The sequence below is a fragment of the Columba livia genome, chromosome 5, assembly GCF_036013475.1.
Source record: "Columba livia isolate bColLiv1 breed racing homer chromosome 5, bColLiv1.pat.W.v2, whole genome shotgun sequence".
In the NCBI taxonomy this organism is placed as follows: Eukaryota; Metazoa; Chordata; class Aves; order Columbiformes; family Columbidae; genus Columba; species Columba livia.
Genome location: NC_088606.1, coordinates 53,911,685 through 53,931,648, shown reverse-complemented (window position 1 = coordinate 53,931,648; position 19,964 = coordinate 53,911,685). Strand labels below are relative to the sequence as shown.

The following is a 19,964-nucleotide window of genomic DNA, read 5'->3' as shown; positions in this document are numbered from 1 at the left end:
CCATGAAAGCAGGAAAAACTACAACGAAGATTCAGTTTTGAAAATAGAAAATGTCATCAACATAATACCTTTTTGATAGGTCACCGCACATAAGCTATTCTAGAATGCCAACATTTATTACTGATATTTAATACTTTTCTCCTTCAACATAACACTTGCTATTTATCCCCTTTATCACAATTCTCCCCATTTTTTTCCCCTGTTTTCTTTCTTTCTGCAGCATCCCTTCTTCATTTCTTTTATTTCTCTACTATTACTGCCTTACTTCTCTCCACAGCATCCTACCACTGTTACCTTTCTGTTTGCATTAGCCTTCGGATAAAATTCAAATTTTGTATAAAATTCAGCTCAGACTTTTCTGAGACATCATTAGACATGTAGCTAACTCCCAAAGAGAGAGAGGGAGAGAGGGAGGGAGGGAAGGCAGGAAGGAAGGAGGGAAGGAAGGAAACAGAATCCCAGTGGGTTTTCCCTGGGCCTGTTCGTTTTCTCTACAATAACAACTCAGAAGCAAACCCTTTCTCTTACAAATCTTAGAATCACAGAGTCACAGAATGTCAGGGATTGGAAGGGACCTCGAAAGATCATCTGGTCCAATTCCCCTGCCGGAGCAGGAACACCCAGATGAGGTTACACAGGAAAGCATCCAGGCAGGTTTTGAATGTCTCCAGAGTAGGAGACTCCACAACCCCCCTGGGCAGCCTGTTCCAGTGCTCTGTTACCCTCACTGAGAAGTAGTTTCTTCTCAAATTTAAGTGGAACCTCTTGTGTTCCAGTTTGTACCTATTACCCCTTGTCCTATCATTGTTTGTCACCAAGAGCCTGGCTCCATCCTTGTGACACTCACCCTTCATATATTTATAAACATTAATAAGGTCACCCCTCAGTCTCCTCCAAACTAAAGAGACCCAGCTCCCTCAGCCTTTCTTCATAAGGGAGGTGCTCCACTCCCTTAATCATCTTTGTTGCCCAGCGTTGGACTCTCTCCAGCAGTTCCCTGTCCTTCTGGAACTGAGGGGCCCAGAACTGGACACAATATTCCAGATGGGGTCTCACTAGGGCGGAGTAGAGGGGAAGGAGAACCTCTCTCGATCTACTAACCACCCCCCTTCTAATACACCCCAAGATGCCATTGGCCTTCCTGGCCACAAGGGCACAGAGCTGGCTCATGGTCATCCTGCTGTCCACCAGGACCCCCAGGTCCCTTTCCCCTACACTGCTCAATGTTAGCGTTATAAAACCTTTTTTTTTTTTTTTTCTTTTTGGAAAAGAGGTAAATAATCAAATCAGGGAGGCAAATAAAAGGAGGAACAGGAGCAATATTTCCCATAGCAAAATCTCTGTCTATAACTATTGGAAAAATCTGGTTTGCTTTACCAACCTTGTGATGTCAGGTTCACTCAGCACACGCCTTGTCGGCTCTGGCTGAGGGGCACGCTCACCGCCCGGCTCATGCACCCGCCGCAACCGGGCAGCAAACATGCAGCTGCTCACTGCTTTTGTTTGCCTTCACATGAAGGATTTTTGAGAAATTGTATAACATTACAGCAGACTGGTCCTTGCCCCAGGTGTAGCAGGTTCTTCCTTTCTCATTGAGTTTGGCAGAGCACATTAATTTTTTTATTATCTAGAACAACAACAACAAAGTAAACTGCAAGCATAAAAAGGGAAAAAATGTACAACATTTAATTTTGAGGGGAAAATAAAGGATACACTAAGGAACTGCTGTGACAAAGATTTTCTTCTCTAGAAACAAAAGCAAATTCTTAAGTGAAAAAGATAACAGAGATACTGCTGCTCTTGTAGCTCTCAGTAACAGCCAAAATAATCCAAAGCTAGTGGGAAAGAGCATAGATTTTCAAAGCAAACACACAGTAACACATCCATATCTTTTCATACCAGTATCATAAACTATGAAAAATATATTACAAATAAATCTTGGGCTTTTGTATGTTTCTTTTTCATTCAGCTTAGTTAGAGCCAAAGGTAGTTATAATCTTACAGACAAGGGAGTCACCATAGCAGTTATAAGAAAATACAAACTAAATATGTACCAACAGAAAATAGAGAAAGCAGAGTGACCAGAATATGGAGAAATGTAGAAAAGAACTTTCAAGCAAATGAGGTTTCATGGTTTAGTCTACCAGAAAAGACAGGTTTTTGACATGAACACTGGACAAGCATTCAGATATGAAGAGCAGCAATCTCCTCACACCATCAAGAAAGCAGCTGAAGCGTTACAGTATCATTGATTTTTCTCCATATACTAAATTTCTTTGGGTTGGTGTTTCTTTGCCTTAGGAAGAAGTTACTACGTGGGATAAAGATGCCAAATGTACATAAATTGTGAGTCAAAAGAACGTTAGAATGCTATCTTTCGATGAAATGATTGTATGGATCTATGAAGTCTAATTTAAGGCCTTCCAGTCTGATTTCTACCTCTATTTTCTAAGAGTGCTTATGCCATGATTCACATCCTTCTCTATCCAAGCAGGGCTGCATTCCTGTTTCTTTTCATTAGTTCAATGCTTCAGATTCTGGCTTTTTGTTCAGAGCTCTGCACAAAGCAGTGACAAGTACTTCTCTTTTTTTTGCCACAGGAGGATGCTATGGAAGTAAACAGATCCTTGGTCTGGAAGAAAGCTGCCCAGAGAGATCTTGGCTTGCCAGTCGGTGTCAAAGCATGGCTAGGAGAGGGAACAAAAAACCAAACAAACCAGCAAACGCCAAAACCCCTCCCAACAGAAGGAACCATCACCACCAAAGGAACTAGACACATGATGTTCACAAAGCACAGACTATGGGAGATCCCTGCTGGCAAGACAATGAAATACACACACACCATTTCCAAACACACCATTCACTTGCTACAACAAAGTTTCTTCCACATCTGAATACCAAAACTCTGCACGTTTAGCTTGCATTCCATTTGGCACCAGCCTTTCGCTCCTAAAGCCAGTGTGGCCCCACGCGTGCAGCACAGACCACACGAGAGCAGCTGTTACATGGGGCAAACGGGGAATTCAGTCTCCATTTCACCAGGCTTATGAAGCATAAACATTTCTGGCCATACTTGGATTCTCATTCTGCTGAAGCAAGGCTGATGGACCTGTTTCTGCAGCTGCTTCTGTTGAAGAAGAGCAGGAGGACGGGACCCACTTGATTTCCCACTTACTGACATTGGTGATTTTTTCTACCACAGGACAGGCATTAGATATCATCCCACTTAGACAATAATGATCTGCATATCTCACCTACTTGTTGCTATTAGTGATACTGCACTGAACAATTAATCAGCCAATACTGGATACTTGTCTATTGAAAAGAAGGAACAAAACTAAAAAAAAACCCAACCAAACAGATCTTGTTTCAGCTTTTCTGTGTGTTACATTAAACGACTACTGCAAAACATCAATAACTACAACAAATTTCAAGACACAAGCCAGAAATAATTCTTAACTATGGTGGACAATCATACTTATGATGCACCTGGGGACAAACTAAGCTCAGAAAAATGTTAACAACTGGATGAGAGACATTAACTTCCAGGCCATAAAAATGACTATGCAAAGGAAGCAAGAAAGAAATAATATTAGTTTCAGTGAAGGACAACATATTTTACAGGACATTGACATTATAACAAGGTTCCATTTTCCTCCTACAAATGACATATTGAGACTAACAGACATTTCCAGTGGCTCAGAAAACAAATTTAACTGACGCTTAGAATGAAGGAAAGCATACAAATTTTTTTTAGAAAAAGAAACTTTATTACAAATCTGTAGGTTTAAGAAAATATCCAAAAACTGTCAAAGTAGTATGAAAAATGCTGTCATCCTATTCACAGTTACCAGTTTTCTCCAATAAACATAGCATACAAAAATCAGCAGAAACCATGGCAATTCTTTTTGGTGACACAAGCCAGATACTGTAATTTTAAATCCCTTGCTGACAACTAGGATGCTGCTGGCTGCCCAAGGGAACGATTTAATCGCACTATTTTTGAAAACCGGAAGTTTGCATGAAAAGGCTATGTACATATACACATACTGTATTTTACCACATGTACAGGTAACTCAGGCAAACAAAACACAGCCCAGCACAATATTTAAACCAACAAAAACCTATAGAACCAGGGAATGTCTGTACATGGTATTAGGTTATTCTCTGTGCTCTGGTTACCATTTTCTTTTACATAACAAACACCAATTGTCTTCCACTCTTATTTATAGAACAGTGAACCTGACTTGTTATACTGTCTTTTCAGACACAGAAAACATCAGCTGCACTGCATGCAGGCAAGTGACCTAAAAATGCAATGCGGTTAAAACATAATATAATTCAAAGTGGGATTTTTAGAAGACTGTAGACTGAATTTACTGCAAGTGACCTAACACCTTAAACTCCACTGAAAAACAGCGGCTAACATGGTATTTCTGATGTTGTTCACAGATAATTCATAAGACACATGAATGAGGAAAGAACTGTCTGATACATGTTACATTCCTGAAATGTAAGTATAGACTGCTTTAAAAAAGCAGACAGTTTGCAAGTATGCCACAGATTAAATCCAAACCCGCCCACAACTCCAACTCTGAGTAACTGGCTGCAACGGTTGGAAGCTGCAGCACAAGCCATTGGTAACCACATTCTCAAATCTTTTAAACTGCAGAGGACCTAAATGCCACAAGTCAGAGCTACAGTGCAGAAGAGGCTTCAATCTAAGAAGTGTGAAAATTTTAAAGGAGCACGATGAAAGAATTCTGTCACAATATCTCCTTAAAGAACTGATATAATCTAAAAGAGGAAAAACATCCCAAACTACCCTGTGTAATTTAACTCTGTTTTTATCAGGTCCTTGAAGGTCCCTGGGCAGAGGAGATCTGGGATTTCCTATCAGTCAAGCCTCCTTTTGCCAACAGCAACATGGAAGAAGCCAGCACAATGTTAAAAAACTACTCAGTGCATTTCATTCATTTTGCTGTTTCAACTTACGTCGAAAAGCACAGAGTCAAGAGTTATTCAAAGAACACTCACTATGCTACAGAAGAGCAATAAGAAATGGACAGTCTCTTATCACTAGAGCAAACAGGATGGAAGATGTAGAACTGAATTTACAGTAATTTCCTTCCCCATGCGGACCAGATTAACCTTAGGTTAAGCAGGGCTACCTGGAACATTTCTTAAAAGCCACTTGTTGGTAAGAAGGTTGCCTCATTCTCCCGCCTTTACTGAAAACTTGATTTCTGGAACACTGTAATAAAACAGTAAAAAAATCTTCATTCCAAAGAAGGAAAATATTTCATGTACATTCTTAGGTGTGAACCTTCAGGCTTGGGAAACGTTTTTCTAGATTGTCAGCAAGTGTCTGATCAGCCTCACGCAGAACTTCAAGGAAACTCTCCACCTGGGAATAGATCACAAACACACAAAAATTTTAAAAAATTGCATGAAACACAGAATTCTTACACTTGGTATAGGAGGTCTTTCTACTCTTGTACCTTCCCACCAACCATAGCCATGACCAGCCATATTCCAGAATAATGGAAAACGCTCCACAGTAGATGCCTTCCTCCTAAATCCCACCATTTCAGCTGGTCTAAATTTTGAAACATTATAATCTTCCCCAAACTCTTATTTTATTGTTTAAAAGTACATAAATAAAAGCTCCCTATGAAAAGTATTTACAGTAATTTTTCTATTAAAAAGTACAAGACAAATTTTCAGCTAGCATAAATTTGCAGATATCCATACATTTCAGCACGGTTTGACCCTTATATCCACTGATGATCTAGGCCAGGGGGAGTAGCTACTTTTATACAGTCTTAAAATTACATTTAGCCCTTTGAAGGCAATTGTGAGGCTGATGTGGCCCCCAGTAAAAATGAGGTTGACACCCCTGATCTAGGCAAAGCTCTGGCTGAAGTAAGCCAGAAGAGACAGAGGGTAACACTGCCTAGAAGAGCATATTACTTGTGTCTGAGCAACTCTGTCCTGCCTCTACATCTGATTCTGAAAGGTCTTGCCACCCGACTTGTATTTTTTCAGCTATGTTAAAGACCTTGTAATGTACTCACCGATGTGAAATACAGAGGTAAGAGGTTCTGAAACGCACAGGAGCATGTCTGTTCATTTAAATGTCCCTGGTGTAGTCCTTCTAAGGTATTTTCCTGGGAAATAACATGAGAAATACAACTAGCACGTCATGAAAGAACAAACTCAAAATTGTGCAGTGTCTGCAAGTATGCACTTAATTCTCAAAAAATGGTAAACCAACATTCTCAGAGAATGCCCAATGTAGCTAAAACAACAAAGGTGTGAAAGCTCATGCATCACAAGTCTCTTAATCTGAATGTTCCCATAATAAAGAAATCCAGCTGAGAAGGTGAGATTATATATTGATACTCTTTCCTTTTCTTAAATAAATTTGCTTTAATTCAAAAGAAATGGCAACATACACCTAGAGAATTTATTATACCAAATCTTGGCCTGAAGGCATCCAGTTCAGAAACATCTAACACACGTTGCTGCTCACCTTCTGATTGATTCTCTCATGAATTTCCTGTACGCAATTTCAGTTGCACAGAAAAATGCCCACATTAATAGTAACAGCTTTTTTCCTTACGTACCCTGCAGAAATCCCTTTCGGAATTTTGTTTTTCTTACCTTGGTCAGTTCTTGAAGCATATTGGAAAGTAATTCACAGCAAATATCTTTCAAGATTTTTAAATGGAAATCTTCCTCGTTCAGATCAGCCTTTCCAGTCTCTTGTTCTTCAGACTCCTTTGATTTATCAACGGATCTCTTCCCACAGCCCTCCATGTATTGCAAGATACGAATCAAGCTCCCAATCAGAGGCATATCTAACAAAAAGTAACAAGAAACTGGAAATTTAACGCGGAAAATTTTTCCCCACCCTTTCAAGGCATTAAAATTTTGAAACACACTGCAAGATTTTATACAAAGCCCACAGGAATGTTTATTCTGGCAGTGCTGTGGAAATGTAGTAGAAAACCCAAACCACTTTTTCTGCAAGCCAACCTGTATCTGTAAAAAGTATATGCCAGTGGTAAGGAATATGAGAAGCAAAATATCTCTAGTAGTAATTCAGAGAGGCTATTACATTAAATTTGCATCCAGATAATCCTAACTGATAAATCACACCGACAGATGCTGCAGATGACCCTGCCTCACATTCCCTTTTAATTCTAAACACTTGTCCATGGATTGAAAAGAAACAAGCAATAAAGATGGATTTAAGTAAGCGCAGAATCTCCCACCACTAAAAAACTATTACTATCAAGACCTCACATTTTAGCAAAGATGAGTTCTGCAGTTTTCATTAATTTACCCAATGGAGAAGACTGAACAGAATTTGTAGATTCCATTACTGTAACTCTTCAGAGATATCCAGTAACTGAACTTTGAGATAGCTGTGATTTTTAGTCACCAATAAACAGCCTTAATGTATTCAAACATGTAGCTGAATTGTGTTCTGAATCGATCTCTAGTAAACAGTGATAAATTAACCACCTTTCACCCCACATACATAAAGTCAATTCTGACAATAAGTTAAAAAAACCCCAAACAAACAAACAAAAACCTATAAAAAAGCATGACTTGCTTTTCCTCATCTTGGTGTATTCTTGTTCAGTCTGTGAAGCAAACATAGCAGACAGCACGGACAAAATAGAGGCCAATACAGTCTTCTGCTCCTGCACAATGATCGGTGGATCATCTGGCTGGCAAAGTTCATGGCAAACAAGGTCATAAAGCAAAGTCCAAGTCTCTTTTCCTCCATCAGGAGCCTGCACTTGAGAAAGAAAGAAAGAGAACCCACCAAACCATCAAATTTAATCTAGGTAAGTGAATTATTTTTCTCCCCATTAAATATCTGATGATCTGGAAGTTTCTGCGATTCTTGGTCCTACCATACGTAGCAATTCAAGTGTCTTACCGATAGCCTGAATACCTTCATCCACTGTGGTCAGGAGCTGCAAAATATGCATATAAACATCAAGTCCTTCCGGATTATCTGACCTACACAGAACAAACAAAGACGAATTAAAGATACTCTGTACGTTTTGGACACACAGAAGACCACTAGCAATCACTGCCATTCTCTTTGCTAACAAATTAGTTGACTCATTTCAACTGGTACGTACAGGGAAATACATTCTAGTGATCTGTCAACCTATGCAGCTCCCACCAAAATCAAGATGTTCAGACACAGGGCTTAACAAGGTTATGAGGAGTCTCCTCAGCCATGAAATGGAAAAGAAATCTCACATACCGGACTTGTTTGGCTGCTTCAAGTATACAAGGCACAATTTTAAAATCTGGAAGTTCTTCAGGGGAATCATCAACAGACGGTCCCACAGACCGACATGTGCCATTTTTAATCCAGTTTAACATTAGCTCTTCATCTAGATCAAAGAGTTTGTCCACCACTTCACCCACTTTTACCAGCAATTCAACTGCACAAGAGAGAATGTATAAATTTCAACAAGAATAATAACAACAAAAAATAGCTCACAAAATGCTAATACATAAATTATTCAGGGTAAGTTCAGTGCTAAAATGTAGTAGTTTTGTTCACAACCTACTAATGGTTGCTATGTTTATTTCCTTTTTATGGCACAGATCAGGTGAAGAGTTTGATAAATAGGGATTGCTGGAAAGCCCACAGTCACCTTCTACCTTATCATGCCATTTATAAAGCAGGAACATTATTCTGCAAAGAGACTTGAGGTAACTTCTGCTGCTGAAGTGAAACTTTCCAAGATTTGTCCTTAAGTGTGCAGTTTTCTGCTACCCTTACATCTGCCAATCCGCATTTTGCTTAAGCAGAGCTGTGATTTCAACTGCACGGAGCGGGATTTCTGAGGATTTTCATTTAAAAAACAAAACAAAACATACACACAAACATAGAGCTAACGTTCTCCAAATTAAATAGCTAAATTATTAGGAAACTTAGGCAAATAATAACTGCTGTTACAATTGAGCTGGACATGAAAAAACAATGCTATTCAAAATATGTCCATGATTAGGTGCTCAGTTTTTTTGCTAAATTAGTGCTATCACAGAAGAAGGATTTGTGTCCCACTGACTGCACACCCAAAGCCTGTGCAGTGCTCTGCTGTCCTTCGGAGTAACTGAATTATTCCTCCAGTTCACATTGCTCGAGCATGGTAGTTTTGAAAATTGAAAATATATATCTGATTTGGAAAACAAAAACAAAAACAAGGAAATGAGGCCTTTTTCAAGGATCAAAAATGAAATGCACATCCCTGAATGAGGACTATGTCCTTTCCTTTACTGTGCAAAATAACATTTTCATCTGTTAGACTTGTTTTTATTCCCCCACAGAGTTTTCTTATCACAACCAGTGCTTTTCTAGTTTTATATATATTTTTAAACTTGCAAAGGCAGGACAATTTTTTTTGTGTGTGCTTTAAATTAATGAGGTTTATTTTATTTTAAAGAAATGCTGTACTCCCAGCTGAAAATATGTGTCTTTGAAATTGCACACTTCAGTTGTTATCTTTTTCTGCAAACATCCACTAATTCCCAGCTTGTTTCGGCAACTCACCATTTGTAGAGCTGGACATGATAAAGCAAACACAGTCATACACAGATGGGTTTTCTCGGATTCTCTCAACCCAGACGTTGGCCACCTCAGGCTGGGAGAGGCAAGTTAACAACAACCTAGACAAGAATTGCACATCTAACAAATCAGAAGAAAATTCATTGATTTTAGCTGTACTAATATAAATCCAAAATAATGAGAATGATGTGCCAGAAAGAGGAATCTTCCTCACAGTAAATTGATTCCAGAACAATGTGGAAAAGACAAAACAATGATAGGATAATAAAATAGCGAGCCCACTTGTCAATTTTCTTCCCAGGTCTCAGAACACAGCAGAACTACACTAACAATGCATTAATTTCTGAGATGTCCTACCTGCTTGTTTCCAGAAGAGTTGGAGAGTCCGAATCACACAAACGTTGCAATAGCACTTGGCTTTAAGGAGAAAATGCAAGATAAGGGTTAATAAAAACTATTGTTGTTTGATAAAAAGTTATAAAAAGGTTAATTTCATAGCTGCAGCCATGTTCTGAGATTAAAAATTTTCCTGCCCGTGCCTGCATTACCAGTGTTTCAAGATTGCCAAACTCAGAAATTAAAGATTCAAGAACCTGACTTGTGATTAAAAACAAAGAAAAAATAGTATCCTTTTTCTTCTTCACTGAACACTTCCCACTCAAATAAGGTCAGCCAAAAACGTGTGAATTAAGTCAAGGCATGGCAGGCAAACTTGGTTCCTTCTATAATGTACATTTGATGATTATGAGTCCAGAAAAGCAGTAGTCATACACATATAAAGTACATACACACTTACCCAAGACTCTCATCTTTACTAATGGACATGCATATGTCTTGGAAACAGGCCATATTTCCTAATATTCCCACACAGATTTCCTGAAAAGTCAAAACACAGTATAATGATGCAACTACGGCACAGCTCACAATTTTATTTCCACAGACGTAAGACAAAAGTAAGAAAGGTTCAAAGATGTTTTCCAGTTTGATTTTCAAGTTCTTATGATCCACCAGTTCCAGGGCAAAGACACAGATTTTTCTACAGGATGTCATTAGACTAGCCTAAAATATGACAGGTCCTATTAAATATATTTTGATGTTAAGGCATCCCATAAAAGCAAATATATCTTGAAATCAACTTGCATGTTCTGTGCACTGTTTTGAGGCTGATCTGTCATCCCTATTATTAAAGCAATAAAGAGTCCTAGTAATACAAGTATCACCATGTAAGTGCAACCCTCACAGATATTCAATTCCTCACAAAAGAAAGGGGTCTTGACACAAGCTTCCAGCAAAGCCTGTTTTCTGATTGCAGAGATTAAAAACAAAACCAAAAGAAACAAAAAGAAACTAACCCATATCCCAAAGCAGTGCACTGCAGAAGGATATTCATGCCTAGACAACCATTAAAAGACACATACTTCTATAACGGGGACAGTGAGAGCTGTGAAACACCTACAGGTGACTGATGCTAACAAAGAATGTCCTAGGAATTGCTCACTTTTAGCAACTTTAAGTTGGAAATCAACCCTCACCACTCCAGGTTATATTTTTTATTAACACTCTACTAACTCTGCTAAATTACAGCAGACACTCTGACAGCCACTATTTCAAGAAACTACCCATGACAGCCAGTTTGCACTGACTTCTAAATTTTGGTTGTACTTTCAAAGTCCTATGTATCTACACTTCATCTCCTGAAGTAAAGCTTCTGGTAACTCCAGAGAAAGTGGAGTTATACCAACACTGAATAGCTTTGAAAACCCTATCTTGAATCATGTGTAATTCAAGCTGAAAAAGAATTACATCAAAACAAAGGAAAGAAAAAAATACATTAACTACCAGTGTCTAGCAGTTCCTAACCACTAAGAATACTTTTGTAGGTCTGACTAAACAAATTCACGACCGTTTCTGTTCAATAATCATGAAAAAAGTCATGAGAAAAAAGGCCAGCCTTTTCTGTTTTTTACAATGAGCCTTAAAACTAGGCTTGATAAACTTAGTCCTGTATCAATAATGACATATCAGCTACAGCATCACTGAAATACCTACTGATTAGACCATATTAAAAATACTGCAAAAAAGCATTTTAAAATGTGATTTTGTGTTTTCACCTTGTTTCCTTAACCTATTCAAAGGTACAATGGGAGGTGGAGGGAGCTAAGCGCAAATGCATGTACAGAGCTATCTACTATTTCTATCAATATGGGACACGTTTTTAACAGTCCATACTTACAGTGAGGCGAGGGCATTTTGACTTGGCGAAAACTCCCATGAATATATCGGGGGCATTAAACTCCTGAAGAAATAAAGCAACATCCTGTGGAGAAAGTGAATGGGAAGTAAATGGACTTTCATAATTTACAAACATAGATCAAACCTTGTCTCACAGAACAGGGACTGGATTAACGAGATGTCAAATTCATAACAAGAGATTAGTTATTTCCTAACAGCTGTGAACAATATTGTGCTATACCACCTTCCTCGCTTTTCAATAAGACATCAGCGAGTCCCTATGGGGATTCAGGTTGCTGGTGATGTGCTACACAAGGAACCAAAAAGGCACACTTAGTGTCTTTTGCTCTCTAAGTCAGAATGCAGCAAATAACATGTCTGCAGACAGTGACATTACCCAGCCATACAAAAAGAAACACGAGAAGGGATTACCATTAGCACTTGATCCAAGCACATGAAAGAGGAAATCTCCTCCTTATTTTACCACATTAAAACACAAGATGAGTTCTCTATTTGGGAGTAAACAACACATCTTCCATGTTTATTTAAAATATCTAAACAAAAAGCCGGAAATAAAATAATAATAATTTTATATATATATATATATATATATATGTCTTGAGAATTTGTTCCAGCATTTCAGAATGTTGAGAAAAATACTAAAAAGTTATGTTACATTGCCATTTCAAGTCTGTAGCTGAAGTTTAAAGGGTTGTTTATCTATCAAACTATGCTTACTAGCAGGACACATTACAATTGCTACAGAAAAATATGCCTATTTAGAGATGGCATTAATATCATCTCCATAATAAAACTCCTGAAGATACCAGCTATGCACCTCAGTGAATTTCAGCTACAGCTAAGGTACTGTCTTCTCATAACTCTGAGTTTCAGTTCAATTCCTGCCCATAGTACAGAAAACCAAGAGGTGTGACTTTGGCCCCATGTATGCCAGCTGACCCCAAGCAACAGCACCGCATGATCCACCAAGCACCTGGAGGGCAGGTCAGGCAGAGCACCTTGTTCCTTTTACATTCACACACAGCTCTGCTTTACACTCTCAAACAGCAGAAGAGGGCCCAGCGGCCCGGACACAACCAAAGCCCTGCTGCTGGAAACCAGCACTGGGCCTAGGAGTGCACACAAAGTACTTGCTCATCTTGAAAAGCGCCTGCTCGGTGCCGTTTCTCCACACCTGCCCTGCCTAATGACTCCGGGGGCACTGTCAGCCACACCAGGGAAGAAGCAATGCACCGAAAACAGCGAGGTGGCCGACCCCGTGTGTCTCCCGTGTGTCGCCTAACTCCGTGTGTCCCCGTGTCACCCGCTGCCAGCAGGATCCCGACCCCACAGGCTCAGGAACAGACGCAGAGCAGGAGCTGCCCGGGGCTGTGACCCGCCCCCGAGGTCTGGCCCCTACCTCGTCCATCGACATGTCCCACACTTTGCAAATGTCATTCTCCATCTCTTCGTCCAGTTCTGTCTGAACTCCCTCGGGACCGGCGGCGGGCTCCGTCTTCTCGGGGCTGATCACCTGAGAGAACGCGGGGAGGGGGACGGGGGGCGGACGGGGGCTACGTGAGCTACGGCCAAGCAACGCCATGGAACACTAACACCGACCTATCGCTTCGGTTATAGTTTAAAAAGCCCCACAGAGCCACGGAACCGCGGTGCCGTGTCCTGCGTCCCCCCGGCCCGGGCAAGGACCGCACCCGCGAGGCGCTGCCGTTCCCGGGCCCGCCGGCCTCTCCTCCCGTCACGGCGCCCCCGCCCCCCTAGGCCCGCACCTCGATGAGGCGGGTGAGGATGCTGAACAGCCAGTGCTTGCTGTACACTGTGTTCCCCACCGCGTCACCCTCCTCCTCCGCCTCGCTGGAGGGCGGCGAGGGGTTGCGGTCCATGGCGGCCCGGCCTCGGCACCACCGCCACAGCCGCGCCGGCGACAACGAGGCGGTGGCGGCGGCCAGAGCGGCGCCCGGGAGGCGCCCCGCAGCGCCCCCTGCCGGGGCGGGGCGGCGGGAGGCCACCGCGGGCCATTGCTGGTCTCCGCGACCGAGGCGGAGCCGTGACGGGTCCGTGACGGCAGGACGAGACCGCCCCCACCGCGGGAAGCAGCCCCTGGGCTCCCAGGGCCGCCGAAGCGCCGAGCGAGGTCCCCGCCCCTCGGCCGCGCCGCTGGGCCCATGACGCGCTGACACGGCCCCGCGGGGACGCGCCCACGGAACCGCTGTGGCTGCGGGTCCCTGCCCCAGAAGGAAAGTCAGCGGCGAGGGGAGCAGTTTTCAGAACAAATTCTTTATTTGGCTGTACAGAGGAGGTGTAATGGGAGCAGAGGTGTCTTCCTGGGGGCCGCGTTAGTATTTGCTGGGAAGGCCTTTGGGCCTGTAGCGGTTGGGGTCCCCGCCGCTCCGGCCCCACCTGTTGGCCTCCTGGTCCGCTCGGGTGTCCTCGGCGCCTCTGCCGCTCACACCGCCCTGCCAGAACTCCCGGGCGTCACTAGCGGGAAGAAGAAAGGGCACCTGAACCAGCTAGCGTTTAACTCCGCTTTGTGTTGATTTCCTCACTCCTGTAAAACCAGCTTTTTCCACGGGACTTCTCAAAGTGAGACACAACCACGTCTTCAGTTCTTGTCAGCGGACCGCAGTGGAACCCATAACTGTCATAACTGTTATGTCAGAAGATGAACCAGCAAGGAAAGAGAGTTCCTTATCACCAGAAATGCAGAAGTAAGGAATCTGCTTTCCCGGGAGGACAAGAAGAAAGGTTCATGCTCATGTGGGAGGAGAGACACCATTCCTATAGAGGCTGGCTGTTCAGACATTAACTGCTTCCCCTCTACTGTCCTAGGCCAAAAACTGAGTACAACTCAAAAAGGACTTCAGCTGGAATGCCTGCATCCCTAGTAACTCACTGTTAACAAGCCAGATACACCCCATTACCTGATCACTTTGGCTGCCCAGGCACCACCAGGTCCTCTTCGGGCAGCATCATAATTCCCACGAGCATGGAAATATTTGTCAGCACCTTTATAATTTGCCTCGCGCATGTCCCGGTATGCTCTGTACATATCCTTTGCCCCTGAAGAAAGCAGAGAAACAGAGATTATGTCGACTTTAAAGAGTCATCCCAGAAACAGTTAAGTACCATTTCAGCCAGGAGCAGAGAGGTCTAAGGAGCAGTAACAAAGAGAGGCACTTCTCCACATGGGCCTTTGCACAGAGGTGTGTCCACAGAAAGGGCCTGGGGGGGCTGATCAAGGCCCTCTTAGAGTCAGAGAATCACTTCAGTTGGAAGAGATCCTCAGGATCACTGAGTCCAACCATAACCTACCTCTAACACTAAACCATGTCCCTAAGAACCTCATCTAAACACCTTTTAAACACCTCCAGAGATGGTGATTCCACCACTTCCCTGGACCACTCCCCAGCAGCAGAAACCAGCGTGGTTGCTCACGTGGAGCTGCAGACCTCCCTGCTCTGAGGACTGTGTCCACTGGCTGCCAGTCACCTGTGCTTGGGGTTGGGGTTCCTGAGAGAAGAGCTTGTGCTAACAGCAGCTTACCTCCAATTGCATCCACAACAAATTTTCTGCCTGGGATGTCAGCACTTGCACATAGAATAAGGGAGAGCAACACGAGGCAGACACAGACCCTCATGGTTCCCGGCTCAAGCCTGACACGGAGCTGTGAGACAATCAGAGAGAGGAGCGGTTTTGGAGCACCTTTGAAAGACTACAGACATAGCACCCATCACACCCACAGCTGTGCCTGGGCAACCACCCCAGTGCTGATGGCCACCCCAGGGACCCATTGCTCCCCACAGGAGGACTGATGCCCACCGTGCAACTGCTATCTCGGCTCAAGATGCCACAACAGAGGCAGATGGGCAAGAGAATACCAGCTAAAATCACATAATATAGCTCACAAATTTAGAAAATCACTCACCACTGCAGAAGGCCAAAGCCAGAGGAGATGGAGCTTGTCTTGTGTGCTCTCAGACTCAGAGAGGGTATTTATAAGCAATTCAAACCCCTCAAAATAGGAAACTGGAAAGGAAACCCATGGGTGGGAATTCCCCTTCCCCACTTCCAAAACAGAAATTACAGTAAGCCTGTCCTTGCCCTTACTGAAAGTTCACAGCTCCTGTTACACAATTTTTTAGAAAGTATGTGGTGCTTTGCAGCTGTCCACGGGACTACTTGCTCCTCATAACAAGCAGGCTGAGAAGCTGCCTCGAAGACTGAAGTGTTCTGTATGCTTGAAGTGTTGCGGCTGGCTTTAGGGTGACACTTTGGAGGAGAAGGTTCCTGATGCTGCTCAGGGAGGGTGTGGAGTCTCCTTCTCTGGAGACATTCAAAACCCACCTGGACACATTCCTGTGTAACCTCATCTAGGTGTTCCTGCTCCAGCAGGGGGGTTAGACTACATGATTTTTCGAGGTCCCTTCCAGTCCCTAACATTCTATGGTTCTGTGATAGCCTGCACTGTACGTTGAAGCACAAGGTTGGGTCTGGGTCTGTGCACAAGGAACGGTCAGCTGCCTTATCAGATCTGCTAAGTGAAATTCCCATGTGCGCTGGGATGACAGGATGGATCCCAGAGCTGACAGAAAGGGAAATGTGAAGAGTTGCTCTTAGCTCCATTGCAAAGCAAACTGCATATACCTACGTCCTTGCTGAGAGTGCTTTAAGACAGCACACGCACACACGCTACCATAAGGCAGGCTGGAATGGTTCGTCCTGCCTTTGCTTGCTCTCATGGGTCCTTCTTGAGGGACTTCAGCCATCCAGCTGCCACTGCAGCTTGAGCTTAACGCAGGAGAGTGTTTGACACAGTAGTAAACAATTTGCCTAAAGGGAAATTCAGATCCATACAGCCACAACTCTGCTAGATTTTGATATCAATATATTAACTCTTGGGCTTTATCAGCATGCTTTACAGTTTGAGTGCCCACTGTGCTCTCCCTGCTCGGGAGCCTGCTTGGTGCTTGCTGCCCGTGGTTAACAACTGACACAACTGCTGCCCTGCAGAAAGCTCTGGGTTTGAGCACAGTTGCAGTTCAGGCTGCAAGCACAGAACGTCTCCTCCTTGTGTGGTCTCATACATGATTTAACAAGTCTAAGAGAGCTACTTCAAGTTCACTGCAGAAGTGGCGTGTGTGGTTACCCCATTCACAACCCTTGTCACTTTAAACAATTAGCAGCTGGACCTGAAGGGCAGAGGCATGAGGTGAAAGAGGTGCAAGAACAAAGGGGCCCAATAAAGTGCAAGCAGCTCACTTCCTTGGGTATCACTGGACTTCAAACAAGGTTATCTTGAGGGAAGAGGAGGCGTTTTCCACAGACAGGCCTGGAGCAGCAGGACAGATATTCTCTAGTACCCTATCTCTGAATGGAACTATTTGAGACAAGGAAAATCTAAACCCTAACTAACAGACAAGGAAACTTTGTAAAAAGCAGGGGGCCAGACACATAATTTTGTCCCCTGCTACCTGTGAACCTGATGCTTAACAGTGTAACAGCTCAGTTACTGCAGAGACTACACTGTTGGATTTTGCTGCAACTCTGTTCACATCCTAGTGATTAACACCCTTAATATTACACATTGCAGAATCACATCAGCTCAAGTGCCGTCTCTGCTGGCCTTGTCTGTCACCTTTTTAAATTAAAAAAAAAAATCAAAAACAAAAAGGAGACTGGAAAATTATTCCTGTAAGTTGGAGTACAGGCTCACTAACGCATGAGCCGTTTTGCCCAGGGACCTAGAACAGAGCATTGCCTTCAAAACTGACTTAAGGAACTTTTCCCTACAAGAGCTCTGATGTTTTGGACCATAGAGGGTATTTCTGAGTCTCCCGATGTGGTCTGATGTGTTTCCCATTCTCTCCAAACCAAAATTTTCTGCAAAAAGTACAAACAGAAAGGTACTTGCAAGAAGGTAGGTGCTGGATGGGATCTTTACATCTCAGATTGTATCCCCTTGACATGTCTCCTGCAAGGAGGGCAGCAGCAGCAGTGACAATGCAGGAGCTCCCTACAGTAAATGAGCTACAGCACTGGCTTTGTGTTCCAGCAGGCAACAGCCTGAGCACTGCTTTCCCATATCCTCTTGGCCTGCATTCCCCTATCCTTTTGACCTGCTTTCTGGCTCTCAGCCCTTAGCCCACACAAACAAGTTGCAGCCAAAACTGTTGTTTTTGCAACAGAAACAGGAAAGCTGCCTCTGAGCATGCGAAGGGTTTCAATGGAATATTCCTTCTGACCCAGCACTAAAACACAGACTGTGTGTGCACCCTGGGTAAACATAAGACATATAGGGGTCTTTTGGATATAGTTTTCTGGGTTTGTACATTGTGGTACAGTTAAGATAAAAAGGAACATCAAATTGTTGCCCTTTAATTCTGAGTGTCAATAAATGCAAGCTACATTCTGCAAACATTTCACAAGGTAGGTATTTCACAATTTAAGCAAGTCTCAGATTGAGAAAGAGGGTGGGGTGAGTTCCCAGCTGACACCCGATAACAAATGTAGCTATTCCTTATTCTGGGAAGTAGCAGCACCCTAAGTTTACACAGGCAAGGATTCAGGAGTTTTGCCATGGTGCTCTATGAAATATTTACTAGCATTGGGCTCAGGCTTATCGACATGTAAAACAAGCAAACTTGGCTCCTCTTCAGAAAACACTGCATATACAGATGTTTATCTTAAAATTCATTTCCCCATACATTTTGATGATGAGTCTGACAGTGTTTTTGAGGCAGCTATGAGGCTTTCATATATTTTTAGTGGAAAAAAACAACACATACCTACAAAAAAACCCCAACCAACAAAGCCCACCCCCCAGTTTCTATTTATAGTTGCTCCACGCAAAGCCCCCTTTATTCATCTCTGCTTTTCAAGCATCCCCTCTACCAAGTCAATCACCAAAACCCAAGCTGAGCTGCAGCTCATCTGCTCCAGCATAGGCTTAACCCATCAGTGGTATACGCTCAGCTGCCTGACAAAAGCTGGTAGGGGCCACAGCTTTTGCTCTGTGCAACTGTCACCTTCTGAACAGCAGACCATTTCATTTCACAGTCCCTTCACCTTACCCCTGTGAGATGAAAACACTTCTTCAAAGAGTAAATTTTTACTCTTTATTGACAATCAAAATAGTTGAAATCAATACAAGCTCACTTTAGACATCAGATTTAAACAAATGTGTGGCAGAATGCAAACCCCCCTCTCTCCCCCTCCCTCCTTCAGTATGGAAGGAGTAGGCACATCTCCCTCTCTCTGCTACTTGAGGCTAACAGCTTCTTTTGTTTGGCCCCAGAGCACCCTGGCCAGGGCCATTAGGAGAAGGGAGTGCCGAGGCGCCAGTGAGCCGCTGGGCACCTGCAGCCGGTATGGGGGATGTTTGGAGGCTTCAGGGGCACCCACAGCCAGTGTGGGGGTGCAGAGAAGCTTCTAGAATGCCTACAGTCAGATGTGATCAGGCAATATGAAAAATAGGACTCTCGTCGAGACTCCGCCTATTGCCGCAGGTCTCTCGGAGCACGAGCAAGATGCTGCTGCCGAGAGCCCCCTCCCCGGGATGGAGACTCCGCTTGCCTCGCCGCCATGGGTGTGAGTAAAACTTCTTGCAGGATTGCGAGTATATTTATACTTTTCGTGCACATATGCACATATAACTTTCCGTGCTCCATATGAGCACGCGTAAAATTAATCCTCGCAGAATCGCTGGTGTATTTTCCTTCCGTGCACATTTGCACGCTTACTTTCCATGCTTAATACAAGCACGTGTACTTTCCATGCACATTTGCACATGTAACTTTCCGTGCTCAACATTAGCACGTATATAAATTATTCCCTCACACAATCGCGAGTGTATTTTCCTCCCGTGCTTCCACATAAGCACGTGTAATATTCCGTGCACATTTGCACGTGTAAGTAAATTAACCCTCACATGATTGTGAGTGTATTGTAAATTTACCCTCGCACAATCACGAGTGTACACTTTCCGTACTCACTACAAGTACGTGTATCTCTTTTAAAATAATCCCACACCGTGTTTAGGCAAGTGTGTTCTTCTCGGGGACTGGGGAACGGCTCCGGCATTGTTTTGAGTGAAGCCACGTGCATGCAC

At 43.2% G+C, this 19,964-nt stretch overlaps 2 protein-coding genes across 2 annotated transcripts; both read right to left on the bottom strand.

Annotated features, from left to right (window-relative positions):
• Positions 1 to 3,747: 3,747 nt before the first annotated feature.
• On the bottom strand, positions 3,748 to 13,830 carry SAAL1 (serum amyloid A like 1). Its single transcript, XM_065065241.1, has 12 exons — positions 13,627 to 13,830; positions 13,260 to 13,373; positions 11,841 to 11,924; positions 10,404 to 10,483; positions 9,965 to 10,024; positions 9,593 to 9,708; positions 8,294 to 8,477; positions 7,958 to 8,040; positions 7,625 to 7,813; positions 6,667 to 6,863; positions 6,078 to 6,170; positions 3,748 to 5,407 (listed from the first exon to the last, which is right to left on the bottom strand). Exons 1-12 carry the CDS (start codon positions 13,738 to 13,740, stop codon positions 5,315 to 5,317), a joined length of 1,407 nt encoding a protein of 468 aa, XP_064921313.1. The 5' UTR covers positions 13,741 to 13,830; the 3' UTR covers positions 3,748 to 5,314.
• Positions 13,831 to 14,114: 284 nt separating this feature from the next.
• On the bottom strand, positions 14,115 to 15,990 carry SAA2 (serum amyloid A2). The gene is made up of 4 exons (XM_005499261.3): positions 15,783 to 15,990; positions 15,401 to 15,521; positions 14,779 to 14,917; positions 14,115 to 14,335 (listed from the first exon to the last, which is right to left on the bottom strand). Exons 2-4 carry the CDS (start codon positions 15,492 to 15,494, stop codon positions 14,194 to 14,196), a joined length of 375 nt encoding a protein of 124 aa, XP_005499318.2. The 5' UTR covers positions 15,495 to 15,521; positions 15,783 to 15,990; the 3' UTR covers positions 14,115 to 14,193.
• Positions 15,991 to 19,964: the final 3,974 nt, after the last annotated feature.

Excerpts from the sequence above, each read along its gene's own strand:
- SAAL1 (XM_065065241.1), bottom strand. The coding sequence starts at position 13,740 with ATGGACCGCAACCCCTCGCCGCCCTCCAGCGAGGCGGAGGAGGAGGGT. Across the intron at positions 8,478-9,592 it reads CATGTCCAGCTCTACAAATG|TTGAATTGCTGGTAAAAGTG; the intron begins GTGAGTTGCCGA and ends TCTCTTGTGCAG. Across the intron at positions 6,864-7,624 it reads ATACACCAAGATGAGGAAAA|ATATGCCTCTGATTGGGAGC; the intron begins GCAAGTCATGCT and ends ACTTTTTGTTAG.
- SAA2 (XM_005499261.3), bottom strand. The coding sequence starts at position 15,494 with ATGAGGGTCTGTGTCTGCCTCGTGTTGCTCTCCCTTATTCTATGTGCA. Across the intron at positions 14,918-15,400 it reads TGTTGTGGATGCAATTGGAG|GGGCAAAGGATATGTACAGA; the intron begins GTAAGCTGCTGT and ends TGCTTTCTTCAG. Across the intron at positions 14,336-14,778 it reads TGGGCAGCCAAAGTGATCAG|TGACGCCCGGGAGTTCTGGC; the intron begins GTAATGGGGTGT and ends TCTTCCCGCTAG.